The following is an 18590-nucleotide window of genomic DNA, read 5'->3' on the forward strand; positions in this document are numbered from 1 at the left end:
AAAGAACTTTCGGGCGGCACCAAAGTTGTTCTGGAAAACTGTCCGACACCTCAGGAGGGTGAAGCAGGGAACCATCCAAGCTGTGTACAGTAAGGATGGGATGCTGTTGACCTCAACTGATGGAGTGTTACGGCCCCTACACACGGCGGCGTGCGTTGCCGCTTGGCGGTGGGCGTGTCTTGAGCTTGGGGAATTTACGCGAGCAACGCGACCAACAACCAATCACATGTATCTCTCCTGTCAATTGCATAAAAGGTTTTTCATCTCACACTTTATATGATGAACATTTATGACATTAATGTATATGGTGCTATTTTACGCAACATTCCATGCTGGCTAAATAATGTCTATGCCTGCTAGCTGTCAAACGAAGTACACTGGATATGAACTCCCCAAACAGGCGAAAACCTACCAGTTTCACCCACTTTCTCTGCCACCTCCCTCCATGCCTGGCTCCTCCGGTTTGTATCCCGGTAGGTGAACAGGGACTGATCATAAAGCACTGGGTGATTCCCTACCGCTACGATTATTTTCTCCTCCATTTTTTGGCATATGAGGAAATGAACTGCGGTATGGCTCTCCCAGCATACACGCGGTTTGATTGGCTAGCGCTTGTACTGGCAGATTTGCATAAACAGGATTTGATTGGCTGACGCCTCCGTCGAGGCGTCAAAAGTAGAACATTGCTCTACTTTTGCAGCGAGCACCGCGAGAAAAGCTACGCTTTGCTCCCACAATGCATTTCGGCGAATCGTGACGTCACCCCATTCAAAGTAAATGGGCAGAAGCGTTGAAGCGGCAACGCACGCCGCCGTGTGTAGGGGCCGTTAGGGCGTTGGAAGGAACACTTTGAGGAACTCCGTTCCTAAACCCGACAACTCCGCCCTCTATGGTACAGGCAGAGCTGGAGTATGCCAGACAGGGGATCAACACCAATCTCACGGGGGGAGGTCACTGAGGTGGTCAAACAACTCCACAGTGGCAAAGCCCTGCGGGTGGATGAGATTCGCCCAGAAATGCTGAAGGCTCTGGGTGTTGAGGGACTGTCATGGTTGACACGTCTCATCAACGTCTCATCAACGTCTCTGACCATGTCGACGGCGGCAGGTAAAATAAGGTCCTCTGCAATGGTGTGGGGCTTTTTGCTCTTTCCAATACGCTGAGCTACGAGGTAAGATGCACGGAGGGCCCGTTATCATGACATTGGGCATTGTCACGTGACAACGCCCAAGACGCTTTCTACCCAGGACGCAGCAAACGGTGACTGCGCGCGCAGCATTATAAATCCCGGCCTTCAAAAAAAGTTTGACTTTTTTCCAAAATATATATATTTTTTTCCCAAATATTTTTTTCACTCACACCTTCTTTCGCGACCCACCAGTTGAGAACCACTGCTCTAAGGTACTCGAAAGGAGGTTCAGGACGATTGTCAGACCTCAGATTGAGGAGGAACAATGCGGATTCCGTCCTGGTCGTGGAACGACGGATCAGCTTTTTACTCTCGCAAGGATCCTGGAGGGGGCCTGGGAGTACGCTTATCCGGTCTACATGTGTTTAGTAGATTTGGAGAAGGCGTATGCCCTGGTTCCCAGGGAGTTAATGTGGGAGGTGCTGCAGGAGTATGGGGTGAGGGGGTCTCTACTCAGGGCCATCCAATCTCTGTACTCCCAAAACAAGAGCTGTGTCCGGGTCCTCGGCTGTAAATCGGACCCATTTCCGGTGAGGGTTGGCCTCCACCAGGGCTGCGCTTTGTCACCGATCCTGTTTGTAATATACATGGATAAGATCTCGAGGCGTAGTCGTGGAGGAGGGGGTCTGAAGTTTGGTGGACTAAGGATTGCACCACTGCTTTTTGCAGATGATGTGGTTATAATTAGGAGTCGACCGATAATCGGCCAGGTATCAGGGCCGAGTTGAGCCTTGCCGTTTTTCAGGTTGATATGTGAAGCTCATTAGCTAGCCAACATGTATCTACCAAATGTTTAGCAAAATATTAGAAGTGAAGCTACTAGACTAACGTTAGGTCTACTGTAATAGCCTCACTTTTAATAGTTTGCAAAACATTAGCTAGCACTAGTGTTTTGCAGTTGCTAGCAGCTTATCGGGATTTTATTTTAGATAGACAGGCATTGTTTTTGATATAATAAATTAAGCATTATTGTTAGTTAAGCATGTCAGCCTGCAGCCCCACTTCTTGTCTCTCTCTAACTCATTGGAGATGGCTGCACTAAAGAAAAGGACACAGAGAAGAAACCAGTTGTAAGATGTTTAAAATGTAATTAAACATAATATATGCTTGAATGCATTTCAAAGAAGTTGTGTTGAGTTGTGTTGGAGTTTGTGTTATTCTACATTTTGACACCAAGATTTTCAGATTTTACTGCAAATGTATATCGGTTCCAAATATCGGTTATCGGTCTCCTTGATTACTAATAATCGGTATCGGTATTGGCCTTGAAAAAACCATATCGGTCGATCCCTAGTTCTAATAGAATAGAATAGAATATCTTTATTGTCATCACACATCAGTGCAACGAAATTCAGTTGGCATCTCTCACTGCAGTACATAAACAACAACACATCCATAAAAGCAGAGATAGTTGCAATAATCAGGGTCATCACTTAAATGCACTTTATCAGAATGTTACAAATACATTTTTAAAGATTATTTAATAAAGAAAAGCTACAATGTCTAAATATAAATAGTTACTAAAAAATATCAGTTTGATACTTAATAAATATACAAATAAATAGATAACATATGGCATTTTTGGCTACAGTCTTTGATGGAAGGTAGTGTGTTTGTGTGTGTGCATGTTCAAAGTTCAAAGTTATAGTGAGTTTTGTGGTTGGGCAGGGATGGGAGTGATGGAGGCCACAGCTCTGGGAAAGAAGCTGTTCTTCAGTCTGTTGGTGTGTGACTTTATTGACCTGAACCGTCTGCCGGACGGCAGCGGTTCGAACAGTGACTTCATCGGTCTGCGACCTTCAGCACTCACTGGATCGGTTCGCAACAGAGTGTGAAGCGGCTGGGATGAGGATCAGAACCTCCAAATGTGAGGCCATTGTTCTCAGCAGGAAACCGATGGACTGTCCACTCCAAGTAGGGAATGAGGCCTTTCCCCAAGTGAAGGAGTTCAAGTATCTCGGGGTCTTGTTCTCGAGTGGGGGAAAAATGGAGCGTGAGATGGGCTTGAGGATCGGAGCAGCGGGAGCGGTACTGCAGTCGCTTTACCGCACCGTTGTGACGAAAAGGGAGCTGAGCCAGAAGGCAAAGCTCTCTGTCTTCCTGGCCATTTTCGTTCCTACCCTCACCTATGGTCATGAAGGATGGGTCATGACCGAAAGAACGAGATCGCGGATACAAGCGGCCGAGATGGGTTTTCTCCGCAGGGTGGCTGGTGTCTCCCTTAGGGATAAGGTGAGAAGTTCAGTCATCCGGGAGGGACTCGGAGTTGAACCGCCCCTCCTTCGCGTCGAAAGGAGCCAGTTCAGGTGGTTCGGGCACATAGTAAGGATGCCACCTGGGCGCCTCCCTAGGGAGGTGTTCCAGGCACGTCCAGCTGGGAGGAGACTGAGGGGTAGACCTAGGGCCAGGTGGAGGGATTATATCTCTTCGTTGGCCCGGGAGCGCCTTGGAATCCGCCAGTCAAAGCTGGTTGATGTGGCCAGGGAAAAGAAAGTTTGGGGCTCTCTGCTGGAACTGTTACCTCCGCGACCCGACCCCGGTAAGCGGGAGAAGATGGATGGATGGTTTCACACTGGGAAATCACCCTTCACATCTAAAGGGCCTTGACAGTTAGACATTAAAGGTCACATGTCATGCTTTTCCAGTTATTACCCGTCCCCTTATGTGTTATGAAGGTTTTTCTGCATGTAAACGGTGTGCAGAGTCAAAACCCTCAAAGTACACTCTGTAGCGAGTAAAACTCTAAAACAGAAAATACCTCCCCAAAACGCCTCGTTGGTGAATCGTCATCATGACGTCATCATCCATTTGATTCTTCCGGGTACGTGCTTACGAAAGCACGTACCCGGAACTAAATGGGCCAATCCGCGGAGCCGTTACGTTAAGCCCCCGCTGATTGGTCCAAATTGACCAATCCACACACACACACACTCAGTGCAGGCAGCCCTGCTGATTTCTGCTCCCTGCTGCAGGCTGATAACAGACAGTTGGGATCGCGCAAAATTCTCTCTGCAGACCCATTCTCACAGCGTTTATCAACCTATAAACCTTTTTCTTACTCAATATCAAGCCACACTTATTGTTTTTATTTCGGCTGTGACTTTGTGTGTGTTCAGGTTGAGTTTGGCTGTGTTTGGCTGTGTATCGCTAAACAAGGAAATCACGGAGGGGGGGGGGGAGCTGCAGCGAGCCGTTTAGTGGAGAAAGTGAATACTGCTGAATACACATACTTTACAGTGATGCTGTATGCGAAACCAATGTGAGTTTGGAAAATTGCAAAGTATTTTTCTATTTTAGTATACCTCAACAATGGAATTATGATCAGTGGATATGGCCATGACATGTGACCTTTAAGCAACAAGTTGCCCATAGCTGATTGACAGAGCATGAAAGGGTCAAAGGAAAGGTTGTGTCCCAGATGTGATATTCCTTTACCCTTCTGATGGCCCTCTCCGCCAAGATCCTTGGTCGGCAATGCTCTGTTTTTTAAAAATTTTATTTGTATTTAACCTTTATTTAACCAGATAAAAAGCATTGAGATAAAATCTCATTTACAATGCTGACCTGGCCAAGAAGGCAGCAACGTTACACATAACACATAACACAAACATATAAAATACAGAGAACATAATTAAGAAAACAAAAGACGAAAAAAGCAGTCACTACATTTACTGCAAGAGCAGCTGGTGGTAAGGACTTCTGACAACTTCAATTTAAAACATGCTATAGAGACAAGTGCCGTCAGTTTGAGGCGTGATTGAAGGTCATTCCAAGACCAAGGACCATAATAAAAGAGACTCCTTTTTCCAGCCTCAGTCCGCACAGCAGGAACCTGGAACCGTATCCAGGCACTGGATCTGAGGTTGTAAAAGTCACAAACTGGAGCAAATCTGGCACATATGTAGAGTGGAAGCTTTCCTAAAATTGCTTTATACATTAATAAAAACCAATGCTGCATCCTATGCATAGTGAGTGAGGACCATCCAGTTAGGCTATACAGTGTGCAATGATGAGTCCTATAGGGTGCATTTGATATATAACGCAGTGCAGCATGGTAAAGTGGGTCAAGTTTGGCCAAGACAGTAGGACAGACAAATCTATAAATGGTATCACCATAGTCCAGCTGGGACAGGAATAAGCCAGAGACCAACCTTTTACGGGAAGAAGTTGAAAAACAACATTTAATTCTGTAAAGGAAGCCAAGAGTGAATTTCAATTTCTTTGTTAGAACTTCGATATGGTGTTTGAAGTTCAGATTACTGTCCAACCAAAAGCCAAGATATTTGTAGGTATCAACAAACTCAACATCAAGGGTGTCAATGGAGAGGCAAGAGGACGCTGACTTGGGAGCAAAAAGCATTGCTTTGGTTTTCTTACTGTTCAAAAGCAGTTTGGAATCAAGAAGTGCATGCTGTTGCGTGATACAATCTGATTTTAAATTGGAAACGGCCATATCCAGAGAAGGAGCACATGAATATACAATAGTGTCATCAGCATACATATGATAGGTAGAAAATGGCATCTGATTACAAATATTGTTTACATATAATAAAAAGAGCAAAGGCCCCAAAATAGAGCCCTGTGGAACTCCCTTCTCAAAGGTGACAGGGTCAGAAACAGTGCTACCCAACCTGACGCATTGAGTACGGTCGGTTAGATAACTCTGAAACATAACATTAGACATAATGTGGTGATCTACAGTATCAAATGCTTTGGCTAGGTCAATAAACAATGCAACACAAACAGATTTGTTATCCAAAGCAGCCTTGATATCGTCTAAGACTTTCAGACTGGCAGTCACAGTACTGTGCTTTGATCGGAATCCAGATTGCATAGGGTTAAGGATGTTGTGTGAATTTAAAAAAAGCTTTAGCTGAGTAGAAACTAGGGACTCAAGAATCTTTGATAACACAGAAAGATTTGAGATAGGACGATAATTATTTAACTCAGTGGGATCACCAGTTTTCAAGAGGGGCGATACCAGAGCTTGCTTCCACAGAGCTGGCAGTGTGTGAGTGGACAGGGAGAGATTAAAAATATCAGTTACTGGTTGTGCTATAATCTGAGCTGCAATTTTTAAAAAGAACGGGTCGAGGCCGTCAGGCCCGGCAGACATTTTAGGATCAATTGAGTGCAAACACTAAGACTTCAGAGACCGAGAAAGAAGCTAAATCAAAAACAGGGGAGCTCATCTCTTGACTAGGGCTGTGAGTACGACCATTTAGAGTCATGACTTTGCTCATCAAAAATGTGACCAGCCTTTTTGAAGTGAGCATTGAAAGCATTAGACATACCATCTGAATCTGAAATAAAAGAATCACTGACCTTCAGTTTTTGTGGGAAACTACAAACCTTCTTGTTCTGAAGTTATTTAATTGTTTTCCAGAACTTAGAATGGTCATTAAAACAATCAGTGGTTAAGCTCAGATAGTAATCAGCTTTAGCTTTTTTAATAAGGGCTGAACATTTATTTCTGAGGACACGAAAAAGAAGCCAGTCATCACTAGTGTTAGACTTTCTAGCTAAAGACCATTGCTCATTTCGATCATGAATTAGATCAGATAGTTCTCTAGTAAACCATGGAGTGTTCCTATTCTTGACTCTGAATTTTCTAAGGGGGGCATGTCTATTAATAATCAGTGTCCTCTCTGCTGAACCTTTTGCCTCTTTTGAATGAGGGGATTACGAGGGTTGTCCCAACTTCAGACAGCATCTGGTCAATGACAAAGCCTTTTTTAGCCATGCACGCATCTCCAGGCTCAAGTAGGCGGAGGATCCCTGACTGCCGTTTAATTTATCTGTCTGATATTGAACTAGTGAACAGGTTTGAAATAAAGGTAATTACACCACACGGGGCAATGCTAATCAGACCTTTTGGAGGTGTTGGTGTTCTTGTGGGTGGAGAATGTTTCAGACTAGAGGGTGAGTGATGATGATGCCTCAAATCTGATCTCTGTGCAGTCTAGAATCACTCGCACATTTGGACAGTAACTAATACATTTTTGTGGCATTGTTGCTTGCACCCGTTCCCTTGTCATCCAAATTGCCACTGACCCCAAAACAATGTATAGATAATTGGTCCATGTAATTATCACTCTGCTCACTGTAGTGGTACTGATGCCAAATATGTCAGCAATCACTTTCTCTTTCATGCCAACGGCAACTTGACAGCAGTAGAGAAAGAGTTCATCCGCAAGTGCTAGCCTCCTGTTAGGGCTCGGTTTCTCTAGTGCCATGGCATCACTTGTCCTTTGGGCTCTGCTCCAATACACTAATCTGAAAGCTGAGGGGGCGACGGATTCCCAAAACTACCAAAACACTTTCTCTGACGGAAATCGGGTGTAGAATCGGAATTCCTCGTCAGTCGCACAATACCTGTTGATGTTCAGTGTACAATAAATGTCCCTCAGTTGACTTTCTAAACTCCTGATCTTAGCTTCCAGTTGCCTGTTGGTTTCAGTAGCAGCAGCATCCACTACACCAGAGGAGTTGCGGGCGTAGTAGTTGTGGTCTGAGGCGGGTTCTCGGTCGTCTTCAGCGGTGGGCTGTTCGTGCAAGCCTGAAGCTCCTCCTCCGATTCTCCCCCCAGCTATTCCAGGGAAACCGGCTTGGAGTTTTTAGCCTCTTCCGCCCACTTTCCCAGACCGGTACACTACAATAACAACGACGAGAGGAGGCGGCCATAGTTTGTCACGTAACTATGGTAACTAACTAACTACCGGAGGTATGTGTACACTGCTCTGCGATTTTTAACGTTCCGGAAGCAGGAAGTGTGACGTAGGACTATTCCTAATGTCATTATGACACACAGCCCCCCCCCTTCTCAGTCTGCTTTGCTTCACTCTCTCTCATGATGTGTTCAGATGGCTTTTTGAGTGGACTCAAAGTGGGACCCCCTGCAGAACATCAATATTATGCAACAAAATGACATGTATATATTAAACTGCTTGTTTGTCTCATCTTATCGTCTCCAGGAGCAACCGCTGGGGGGTTGGGTGGTGCGGAGGTTATACCCCCACTCTGGAGACCTCTCGTTCCACATACCCCCCTCCAGCAGCCTTTCTGCTGGCCAGACGCTCACAGTGAGTGCTCACTGTTACTATGTCCACAGCTTTCCTGCAGACAAAGCAAACTGTAAAGTGTGTGTGTGTGTGTGTGTGTGTGTGTGTGTGTGTGTGTGTGTGTGTGTGTGTGTGTGTGTGTGTGTGTGTGTGTGTGTGTGTGTGTGTGTGTGTGTGTGTGTGTGTGTGTGTGTGTGTGTGTGTGTGTGTGTGTGTGTGTGTGTGTGTGTGTGTGTGTGTGTGTGTGTGTGTGTGTGTGTGTGTGTGTGTGTGTGTGTGTCAGATCTGGGCAGCAGGGGCTGAGGCGGAAGCTGATCCTGGGGACCTTGTTCTGCAGGGCCAGAATAGCTGGGTCCCTGTCACTGATGTCAGGGTGATTCTCCTCAACCAGGACCACGAGGTAGGTTGAGCAGTGTTTACATTCCGGGAGTTTCCTTTAATCACTGCAGTCAAAAGTCAGTTCTCACACATACTCATGGCAGTGTACTATACTGTGCTCATAAGGAGCCAAAAATGTTGACACACACACTCACAAAAACTGCAGTATGGACAGTTTGACATGTTGACCCCAGGGGCTGGGGTTTAAACCACCGCCTTACCGATGGGTGACAACTCCTCCTGAGCCACAGTGGCCTCAGAGAATCTGGGTCATACCCTCATCAGTGTTCTAGATCCATCAATCCATCCATTTGTAAGAATTATAAGATATACTTTTAGTGATCCCAGTTTGGGAAATTATTTACCAGGAGCTGCTGCCACCTAGCACGCCACCATCTTGGAGGGGTGTTTTTTTAGAGTACTACCTAAAATAATTTTGTCTCAGCTATTAGTGTAGGATGAAACTCATTCTCGGAGTCATGTGATCCCTTTTCCAGGAAATGGCAGAGCGCAGGGTGTGTATGCAGCATAGAGGGGATGAGGAAACTGAACTGTTTGATGAAGAGTATGTTGCAGGCAGTGACATCAAGCACTTTCGGAGACAGGTAAACATGGTCTGGGGGAAGCTTGCGAGTGTGTGTGTGTTTATACGTGTGTGTGTTTGTGTATGTTTGCGTTTGTGTGTATTGTGTTTGTTTCCCGGGGAAAACACTCACGAGAAACACCGGCTGTTCTTATGCCTGCTGTGAAGTTAAGTTACTCCGTTCTCCGCTTGTAATTATGCCGTTACAAGCTTCAAAGTTGTATTTATCATCTGAATTTGCCGAAACAAGTTTAATATTCTGAAAGCCAAGACTTTGTTTATTTAAAATCAAACAAAATACCCGAAAAACTATTTTTTTCCGCAAATCCACATTTATTTGGAAATGAGCCATTGCGACTTCCGCTTGATTTCGATAGAGCGGGTCACATATGCACAAATCCTTTTCTCTAATTGATTATTTCTCCATCGATGCCAAACTTGTTTCCAAAGTGACAACTACTGATGCAGAGCGCCATCTTTTACGCTCGCGTTCAACGTACGAGCATGAGCATGGTGATAAGGCGAGCTGCCTTTTGGCCCACCAATTGCGTCGTTAGGCAGCCTCACGTATGATCCTCCGAGTAAAAGATTCATCAGGTACGGTGCATACAAATCCTACCATTAACTCAGTCTTTGGCTCATTCTATTCTTCTCTATACAAGTCTGAATCGCCACCCGACACTTCTGAGATGGGCGCTTTCTCAATTTCCCCTACCATAGGTCCTGATGTTTCAAAATAACTTGATTCTCCATTAACCCTAGGTGAGATCATCCTCGCTATAAATAACATGAAAATAATAAAGCTCCTGGCCCTGATGGATTCCCAGTAGAATTTATTTTAAGATGTAAATCTGAATTGGCCCCATTAATACACTCGGTGTATAAGGAAGCTGTTAGTCGGTACATCACTCCCTTATATTTGACCTATCTGGTCTGTTCTAGTTATGAAGGTGATTTAAATATTGTATGCCTTCAAGTGAAAATCAACTATGTATAGCTTGTCAATTGATGCACAATAGTAGACACTAAATGGTTACTAGTAGCTTTGAACTGTTGTCCCTATCAATGTACCAAATGTCTTTCTATGTGTCTTCAATAAAAAAACAGGAGGACGTTTTCTTACAGATACAAAGAGTTTGTACATGGAACTTAACGTCACTGTTTTTCTGTTCCCCGCATTGAAGCCAAAGAGAAAGAAGTGTTGTTCAGTCTCTTGAGAGCAGAGCAGACTGCGTGCTCTACAGTAGGTACCCCCCCCCCCCCCCCTGCCTGTACCTGCTGTGCAGCTCTGTGTAGTCACACATGCATGGCTTGTTTCACATGATGGCTGCTTCTGTGTTGTACTAACAAACTGCTAAACGTGCTTGGGCTGCCTCACTGTTCTCAGGATGGACCATGGAGCACTCATTCCGGTTATTTCATCTGTCTCAGTATACAAACTAGGATTTGATACATGTGTATGTTTTTCTGTAACATGAATACGTAGCAGGGGCAGATCTACAGGGGGGCAAGGGGGGGTAGATGCTCCACTGTAGAGCAGCTGCCCCCTAACTTTTGTGTCCCTAAAACTGTACTTGTGGAAACAAACGTACACTATGTTGACAAGCTGATCAAGCAACGAACCAAGCAATACATTAATTCAAAGTGAACCATTTTAATATCATCTTAGGCCCGTTAAGAACGCAGCTACGGCCTTGCATTAAACTGCGGAGCAACGTTCACACAAACCGCGGCTCACACAGCTGCAGAGAGACCGAGCTGTCTCAGCACCTGAAGGTGGATCAGCTTCCCCTGGGAGCATCTCCCCTTCGACTAGTTTTGTTTTTACTAAAGACGAGAGCTTGAAACAAAATATTAATAAAACTTTCCTGTTTGAATCGATAGCGTTTAACAGACAGTCGCTGTTCGGGGCGTTAGGTTACAAAATACTACACAGACACAGCGTTAGCTGGGAGATTGGTCACTTTTATTTGCTAAACTATGCGCTACTATTAAATCCACGTAAGTTACTCTCACACATCACAGCAATGATAGATAAATACATAACATCAATTAAAAAAACAGGATACGTCCTTTACCGTCAAACTGGCTCTAAACACAGCTGCCTGTGTGCGTCATATTTGATAAACCCTTTCTGGTTTTATATGTATTATAGGCTACTTATCAGGCGGCTACATTACCCTAACTTGTAAAGTTATTCAATAATGTTTACCAGTGCTTTTCATAAGTAGACTCTTGCAGGCTGGAGTGATTCAACAAAAAAAGAGAGAGAGAGAGAGAGAGATATATTTTATGCAACGTTTTGACAATTTAAACATCCATATCTCAATGACAAAAGTTCACAAGGATTACACATCCTGGCTTTGAGTCTGGAATTTTTTCCAGTCTTCTGTTGTAAGTTGGGAATGGCGGGAGTTGACAGGCTCTGGATCGGAGATCATGAAGAGCACATCATATTCATAGTAGAAGAGGAGGTCGGGTGGGTGGGGCCAGGTGAAAACATTCTTTGCACTCAGAGGTGAGCTGCATGAAGCAACTATCTCATCGCCCACAACCTGAACGATTTGCCCCACAAAAGGCTTACCCTCATAATTCACAACAATGAATTTGCCTCTCTGATTCAGCCTGGGTGGTTCTGGGACTTCTGACACATTTCTGAAGTCTACTGTCGACGGATTGTAACATTTGCAAATGGCTGCTGGTCTCAAACAGAAGCATGAAATGTCTCTGTACAGAATTGTGGCTGGCTTTGTGGAGATGACTTGATGCAGCTTCATGGTGCCCTTTACAGCTGGCACGACCTCTGGCACTTTTTCATCAAACTTTTCAATATCCTCCTCAGATATCCAGGAGAAGTTAACGGTAGACTTCTGTTTAATCAGGAAGTCATAAACATCCTCAGGGGTCTGCAAATCTTTTCCTCTCTGCACTGCTGTATCGGCAAGAAGCTTCACAGTTGCCCCAACTCCATCTGGTGCGCCTTTCCCGTGTGCTTTCTCACTGAAATTCCAAGTCACACTCTTGAAACCCAAGAGAAAAGGGATAGTCCTCAAGAGGTAAAAGTTATTTCGGTTCCTGTACTGTGTTACAGGCCCATCACTTATAATGTGGAGGGAGGAAGGTGGCGTTTCACATTTTGTCATGGCATCTCTCACAATAGGTTCTAAATGTGCCCACACAGCACGTTCGTCATGGCGAAGACAGCCAGAGATGGTGGCATAGGTGTGAGTGGCATCACCTGTGTGCACCACACAGGTGTGGATGGTGGCCTGTTTCCGGCTGCTACCAAAGTGAAACGCCTTGATCTCGCGATTTAGCTTGCAACCATAATTTTCGGAGAAATCAATATGAACACACAGTTCATCTCTAAGCAGAGAATGTTTTAATTCTCTTAGAGACCGGGTCTGGTGCAGCCAGTTAAACTGATGGCGTGTAAAGGCATCTAGCTTCTTGTTCAGGAGACTGAGAAGGTCTGCCATCCTGCCACTCTTTTCAATCTTTTTATTTTGCAGATGTTTTCTCCTCCACTGTAACAACAATCCTCTCCCACTGCTCCCATGTGATGATGCTATCATGTAGTGGGCCCTCAAACTCCACTTCATTGTAGCAACACTTAGTACATAAGCGTTACATGCACTTCTGGTTGGTCGGGTCACAAACAATGGTTTCCAGAAGTTCCGAAATGCTGTTAGTCAACAGAATGCCTTTCTGACAGAGTCTGTCAACAATCATTTTAAAGTTGTCATGGTCAAAGCAGCTACAGGTGTTTCAGTCGGACTCTTTCGCTTGAGTAACATAAAAAGGGCAGTATCTGAGAAACTGTCGATAGGAGACTGCATGGTGTTTCAGGGCGGTTGTATTGTAGTTGGAGTGGAGGTCTTTCAGAGAATGAAGAGGTACTCTCCTTTGGTGTTTCATTTTATTTTTTGTAACTGTGTCTTTCTTACCCGACAGCATGCGGCTATTTTCATCTCTACAGAGAAAGCCGACAACCCTCTCCTTTTTCTCCTCTGCAATTTTCTTTTTGTCTCTCTTCGTGTTTCTCACACTTACTTCCTTTCCTTTATTCACTTTGAGCTTATCAACTTTCTTTGCCTTCATTCTTTCACTCTTAAGTTCCTTCTTTATTTTGATAAGCTCAAACCTTAGCTTTTCCCTTTCCTTCAGCACTGCTCTGTTTGCTGGTACTTTTCTGCTCTGCCCTCACAGGAGTTGAGGATGCCTGTGGTCTCTCTAAACTTGGCTGCACATAGTCATGATCAGCAACAACCACTATGGGCTCTGGAGGTCCAATAAGCTGGTCATCTTCTATTGAATTCAGTGAGGGAGGAGTAAGGTTCAAAACTTCAGCAAGCACCCTTTTCTTCTCTCTGTACTGCCTCTGATACTGCTTCCACTTTTTCCTCATCTGCACCTGTTTTTCCCTGGACAGATCTGCGACTGGGATGTTTGTGATCTTTCCCTGTCTCTTTCTCCTTTGATAGCTAAGAGTAAAGATAAATACAACTGTTAGTCCTATGTCCAGAGCCTTAATTCATCTTCCATTTTAACTTCACATCTCTCACTAAAACTACCCTTTTAGGAGATCTACATCACTGATATTTTTGCTTTCTCATGAAGCACGTGTGTGTGTGTGTGTGTGTGTGTGTGTGTGTGTGTGTGTGTGTGTGTGTGTGTGTGTGTGTGTGTGTGTGTGTGTGTGTGTGTGTGTGTGTGTGTGTGTGTGTGTGTGTGTGTGTGTGTGTGTGTGTGTGTGTGTGTGTGTGTGTGTGTGTGTGTGTGTGTGTGTGTGTGTGTGTGTGTGTGTGTGTGTGTGTGTGTGTGTGTGTGTGTGTGTACCTTTGCCCTCTTTTAGCCAGGTAATTTTCCCTTGCAGCAGGATCTGCATTAACCCGCGCTCTGTGGCGAGCCACTTTTTCTTTACTTGTAAGAGGCATCTATTAGGAGAAGAAGAGAGAGTTTGTTGTTTGCATACACACACAAGTTTCCATCTATATACTGCTTGCTTACGTGCATTATCGTATAGCAATGTGAAACTAAAAAAATATTTGATTTAGAGATTTTAAAGTTCTTTTAGACTATATTTCAAGCTGCACATCCTATTATCATTTTAACAGTAACAACAATAATCATTTTGAAGTTATTCTTATTACTAGTATTATTATTATTATTATTATTAATAATAATAATAATAATAATAATAATAATAATAATACACATTACAAAAGAAGAACTATTGTCCATACATTGATCAAATTACTCTCATGAAGGAAGAGGTCAAATAGAGTAACCCGGTTACCCCACTGGACATTTCAAATTGAAACCAAAATTTGCAGGCATTATTGTGGACGACTATGTAAACTCTTGACCTTGATTTAAATATTTTAAACTATTTTTCATATTAATTTGAATATTTTATGATCATCTATGTTTATTAACATTTTACTGAGGTCATACCATTTGACATGTATTCTAATCATACTTGACCTTGACCTGAAAATGCTTTATTTTGTCAAATTTTAGAGAGAGTTACTAACCTTGACTTGTGGCAGTTGGGGTCTTCAGGGGTCCTTCTGTTTGACATCACATTATGTCACATGATCTTCTGGCTCAAACATTTTCAAAATGGCTCCAAAAAGGGTGGTTACACCACTAGACATACCAGAAGTTTGACTTAGCAGACATGATTCCCCATGTTAATGGAAATATTCAGAACTGCTATGTGTCTCTATTATTATTTGGTATGAAAAAATACTTGTTTAAGATTATGCCAATGTATTTCAGAGGCTGTTTAGAACATTATTACACATTTTTTCAACAATTTATATTCTTGGTACTGATTTTTTATGGTTCCACCATTTAGACAATATTGCCCTTATTCTCTCAATATTATCTCAAAACTTAACAAAATCAGGTATTTCAAGATATGGGCCCAAAGAAAATGATATTTTAAAGTAAATTATAACTTTATTGTGAAATGTTCACATTTTTAAAGTTATTCAAACTTCAGGGACAGAAAAAAATGAGTGGCACGTCTTTCACTGGGTAGCGAGGTAACTTCAAGGTTAACTCTGAGTTTTCGGTCCTACGACGCTGGTTCACTTCTTAACAGGGTAGAATAGAACAGAATATATCTTTATTGTCATCATACAAACTACAGCAGTACAAAAATAGACACAAATAAATAAACGAGTGCAACGACATCAAATTCAATGTCAATGTGCATATTTACACTTACAGTCTACAGGTGCAGGTCATGTTCCAGATAAGAGATCAACTCAGTGAAAGCACCGCTTGCTGACAAATCAGAGCTCAGTGTGTAGAGAGTAAAGCTATCAAGTCATATTCATGGGTAAAGGAAATACAGTTTAAACTGCTGTATGCAAGAAAGACGGCAGGCAAAAATCACCGACTGTGTGAATATGACAATTAATAGAATGTCACTGCCCATCTTTAGAGCAATTTGACAATTATAACATTTGCGTTAAACAAGCTTACTTAAATATCTGCCACAACATAAGTAACCGGAGGAAAGTAACTCGGACTGTTGCGTACAGTCCGCGACACTGTGAGTGCAGACGCTGACGTGTCCCACTTATCATTCATAGGATCACAGCATCAATCATAATATATCATATATGACCTTATCTTTGCCAGCTTCAACGAGGTATCTGGCTGTGCAACACTTACATTGTTGCATACTGTATGCAGAAGTGTTATTTAAAACATTTTAAGTTGACCAAACACTCAAATGTTATTATAATTATAATATATATTTATATATATATATTATTTTTTATATAAAAATATAATTGGGAGGGATGAAACCCTCTTTAATGGTCACACACGCAGAGCACACCGTACACACAGTGACATTTGTTCTCTGCTTTTAACCCATCCTAGTACCAGGAGTCTAGTACTAGGAGCAGTGGAGTATTAAAGGTGACCTATCATGCAAAATGCACCTTTGTACGTCTTTTAGACATGAATATGTGTCCCCGGTGTGTCAGGGAACTCACCAAGTGTCAGAAAACACAACCCTCTCTTTTCCTCCATACCCAAATCTCTAAAAACGGGGCTGCAACGGATTTGACACTGTCGCGATTCTTATGTCATGTCACGGTTTGAGTTTTGGTGTGTCTAGTTTTGGGGTTATTTTGCTGTTCTGTCCTCCCTGTCGTTAGTTTCCCTGGTGTGTCTAATTGTCTGATTGTGTTCACCTGTGGCCCTTGTGTTTCTCCTTCCCTGCCCGGCTGTTCCTCGTCTTGTGATTACCCCTCCCTGTATTTAGTCTTGTCTCTTCCTGTGTTCGATGTCGGTTCATTGTTTGTCTTACCTTTCCTGTCACCCTCCATGTTTGACTGTCGGTTTTGTTTGGAAGCTCAGGCTACGGATTTATGGATGTTAGGTTCTATCATGCTACGGATTTCTCGATGTTAAGTTCTTTCTTGTTTGCTTATCGTCTACAGCTTTTTGGTAAATAAAGCTCGCCTTTTGTTATTTTACCTTTTTTTGTCTATTTAAAACTGCATTTGAGTCCTAAAACTCCCAAATCCTGACAGAATGAACCGACCACAAATGGACTCAGCAGATTCAGCTTTTTTGATGCTACAGGCGGAACGTCTTTGGTACTCTCTGGAGTACATTTTTTATACGTGGTATGACGCCTCATCTATACAGGGTAGAGTGGCTGCTTTGAAGGATGCACGCCAGGAGGTTGCTCGCAAGCCCTGGCTCAGGAGTTTGTTGCCTGAGTGGCTACAACTTTTTACCAGTAGTCCTTCTCAAGCCTCTAACCCTTTCCTGGGATCCGACTACTATCCTGGTAGAGGTCCACGGTGTCTCCAAAGGGCCTCTAGGAGATGCAGGGCCAGGATTCCAGCCCCTGCCCCAGCAGCCATGGTTCCGGCCCCAGTCCTGGCCCCAGCAGCCATGGTTCCGGCCCTGGTTTCGGCCCCTGCTGCCATGTTTCTGGCTCCAGTTTTGGCTCCATTACTGGCTCCCCGGCCGACGCCAGCCCCACGTGTCATGTCAGCGGTTCGGCCCACTCCAGCCCCTCGTGTCCTGTCGGCGTTCCGGCCGACTCCAGCTCCCTGTGTCCTGTCAGCGTACCGACCAACACAAATCCCCTCTCAAGTCCCTACCCAATGTCCTGGGCCGTTGGAGGTTCCGCTGGAGGTCCTGCCGGGTCCATGTCCTGTCCCGTTGGGGGTCCCGCCGACTACTCTTCTGCCGGGGGTCCTGCCAACCCTATGTCCTGTGCCGTTGGAGGCCCCGCCGACTACTGTTCTGCCGGGGGTCCTGCCAACCCTATGTCCTGTGCCGTCGGAGGCCCCGCCGACTACTCTTCTGCCGGGGGTCCTGCCAACCCTATGTCCTGTGCCGTTGGAGGCCCCGCCGACTAATGTTCTGCCGGTGGTCCTACCAACCCTATGTCCTGTGCCGTTGGAGGTGCAGCCGACACCTGTTTCGTCGGGGGTCCTGCCAACCCCATGTCCTGTTCCGTTGGGGATTCCATTGGGAGTCCTGCCAACTCCGTGCCCTGACCTGTTGGGGGTCCCGCCGACACCTGTCCCGCCGGGGGTCTCGCCAACACCTGTTTCAGTGGGGGTCCAGCCGACACCTGCTCCACCGGGTTTCCTGCCAACACCATGTCCTGTCCTGTTTGGGGTCCCATCGACACCAGCCCTTGCTCCGTCGTGGGTCCCACTGACACCGCGCCTGTCCCGCCGGGGGTTCCACCAGCTCCTGCCCGTCCTTGTGCCCGGCCCGCTGAGTTCCCCGGCCGCGGCCTTCGCCCTCGAGCCCGGCCATCTGAGTGCCACAGTCTTCGCCCTCACGCCCGGCCCCCTGATTTCGCCCGCTGTGGCCTTCGCCCCTTTATGAACTCTGCCTTGCCCCCGGGCCGTCCGCCTGAGACCCCCACCACGAACTCTGCCTTGCACCCGGGCCGTCCGCCCGAGACCCCTTCCTGATCCTCTGCCGTGCCCCCGGGCTGTCAGCCCAAACCCGTCCTCCAGACCCCCTCCACCCACCCTTTTGGAAATGTTGGACTTTATTATGGACGTCTGGGATCCGTCCCTTGATTGTGTTCACCTGTGGCCCTTGTGTTTCTCCTTCCCTGCCCGGCTGTTTTTCGTCTTGTGATTACCCCTCCCTATATTTAGTCTTGTCTCTTCCTGTGTTCGATGTCGGTTCATTGTTTGTCTTACCTTTCCTGTCACCCTCCATGTTTGTTTTGTTTGGAAGCTCATGCTACGGATTTATGGATGTTAGGTTCTATCATGCTACGGATTTCTCGATGTTCTGTCTTGTTTGCTTATCGTCTACAGCTTTTTGGTAAATAAAGCTTGCCTTTTGTTATTTTACCTTTTTTTGT

At 44.9% G+C, this 18590-nt stretch overlaps 1 protein-coding gene across 9 annotated transcripts in view; it reads left to right on the forward strand.

Annotated features, from left to right (window-relative positions):
* lmnl3 (lamin L3) overlaps nt 1–18590 on the forward strand; it is a 40030-nt gene that overhangs the window by 15658 nt on the left and 5782 nt on the right. For 2 of the 9 annotated variants that reach the window (XR_013805649.1, XR_013805650.1), the window contains exons 8-10: nt 8164–8271; nt 8534–8650; nt 9126–10454. The exons of 1 other annotated variant lie outside the window; for it this stretch is intronic. Coding sequence is in view for 5 of the 8 variants with exons in the window: in XM_079666785.1 (XP_079522911.1) it covers nt 8164–8271; nt 8534–8650; nt 9126–9233; nt 10396–10428 (366 nt within the window). In the remaining 3 variants the exon portion in view is untranslated. Of the gene's footprint in view, nt 1–8163; nt 8272–8533; nt 8651–9125; nt 10455–12053; nt 18580–18590 lie in introns of those variants that run through there. 6 more of the 9 variants (XM_079666782.1, XM_079666784.1, XM_079666785.1 and 3 more) reach the window with 5 other exon arrangements.

Source organism: Notothenia rossii (genome assembly GCF_949606895.1).
Source record: "Notothenia rossii genome assembly, chromosome: 2".
Lineage (NCBI taxonomy): Eukaryota > Metazoa > Chordata > Actinopteri > Perciformes > Nototheniidae > Notothenia > Notothenia rossii.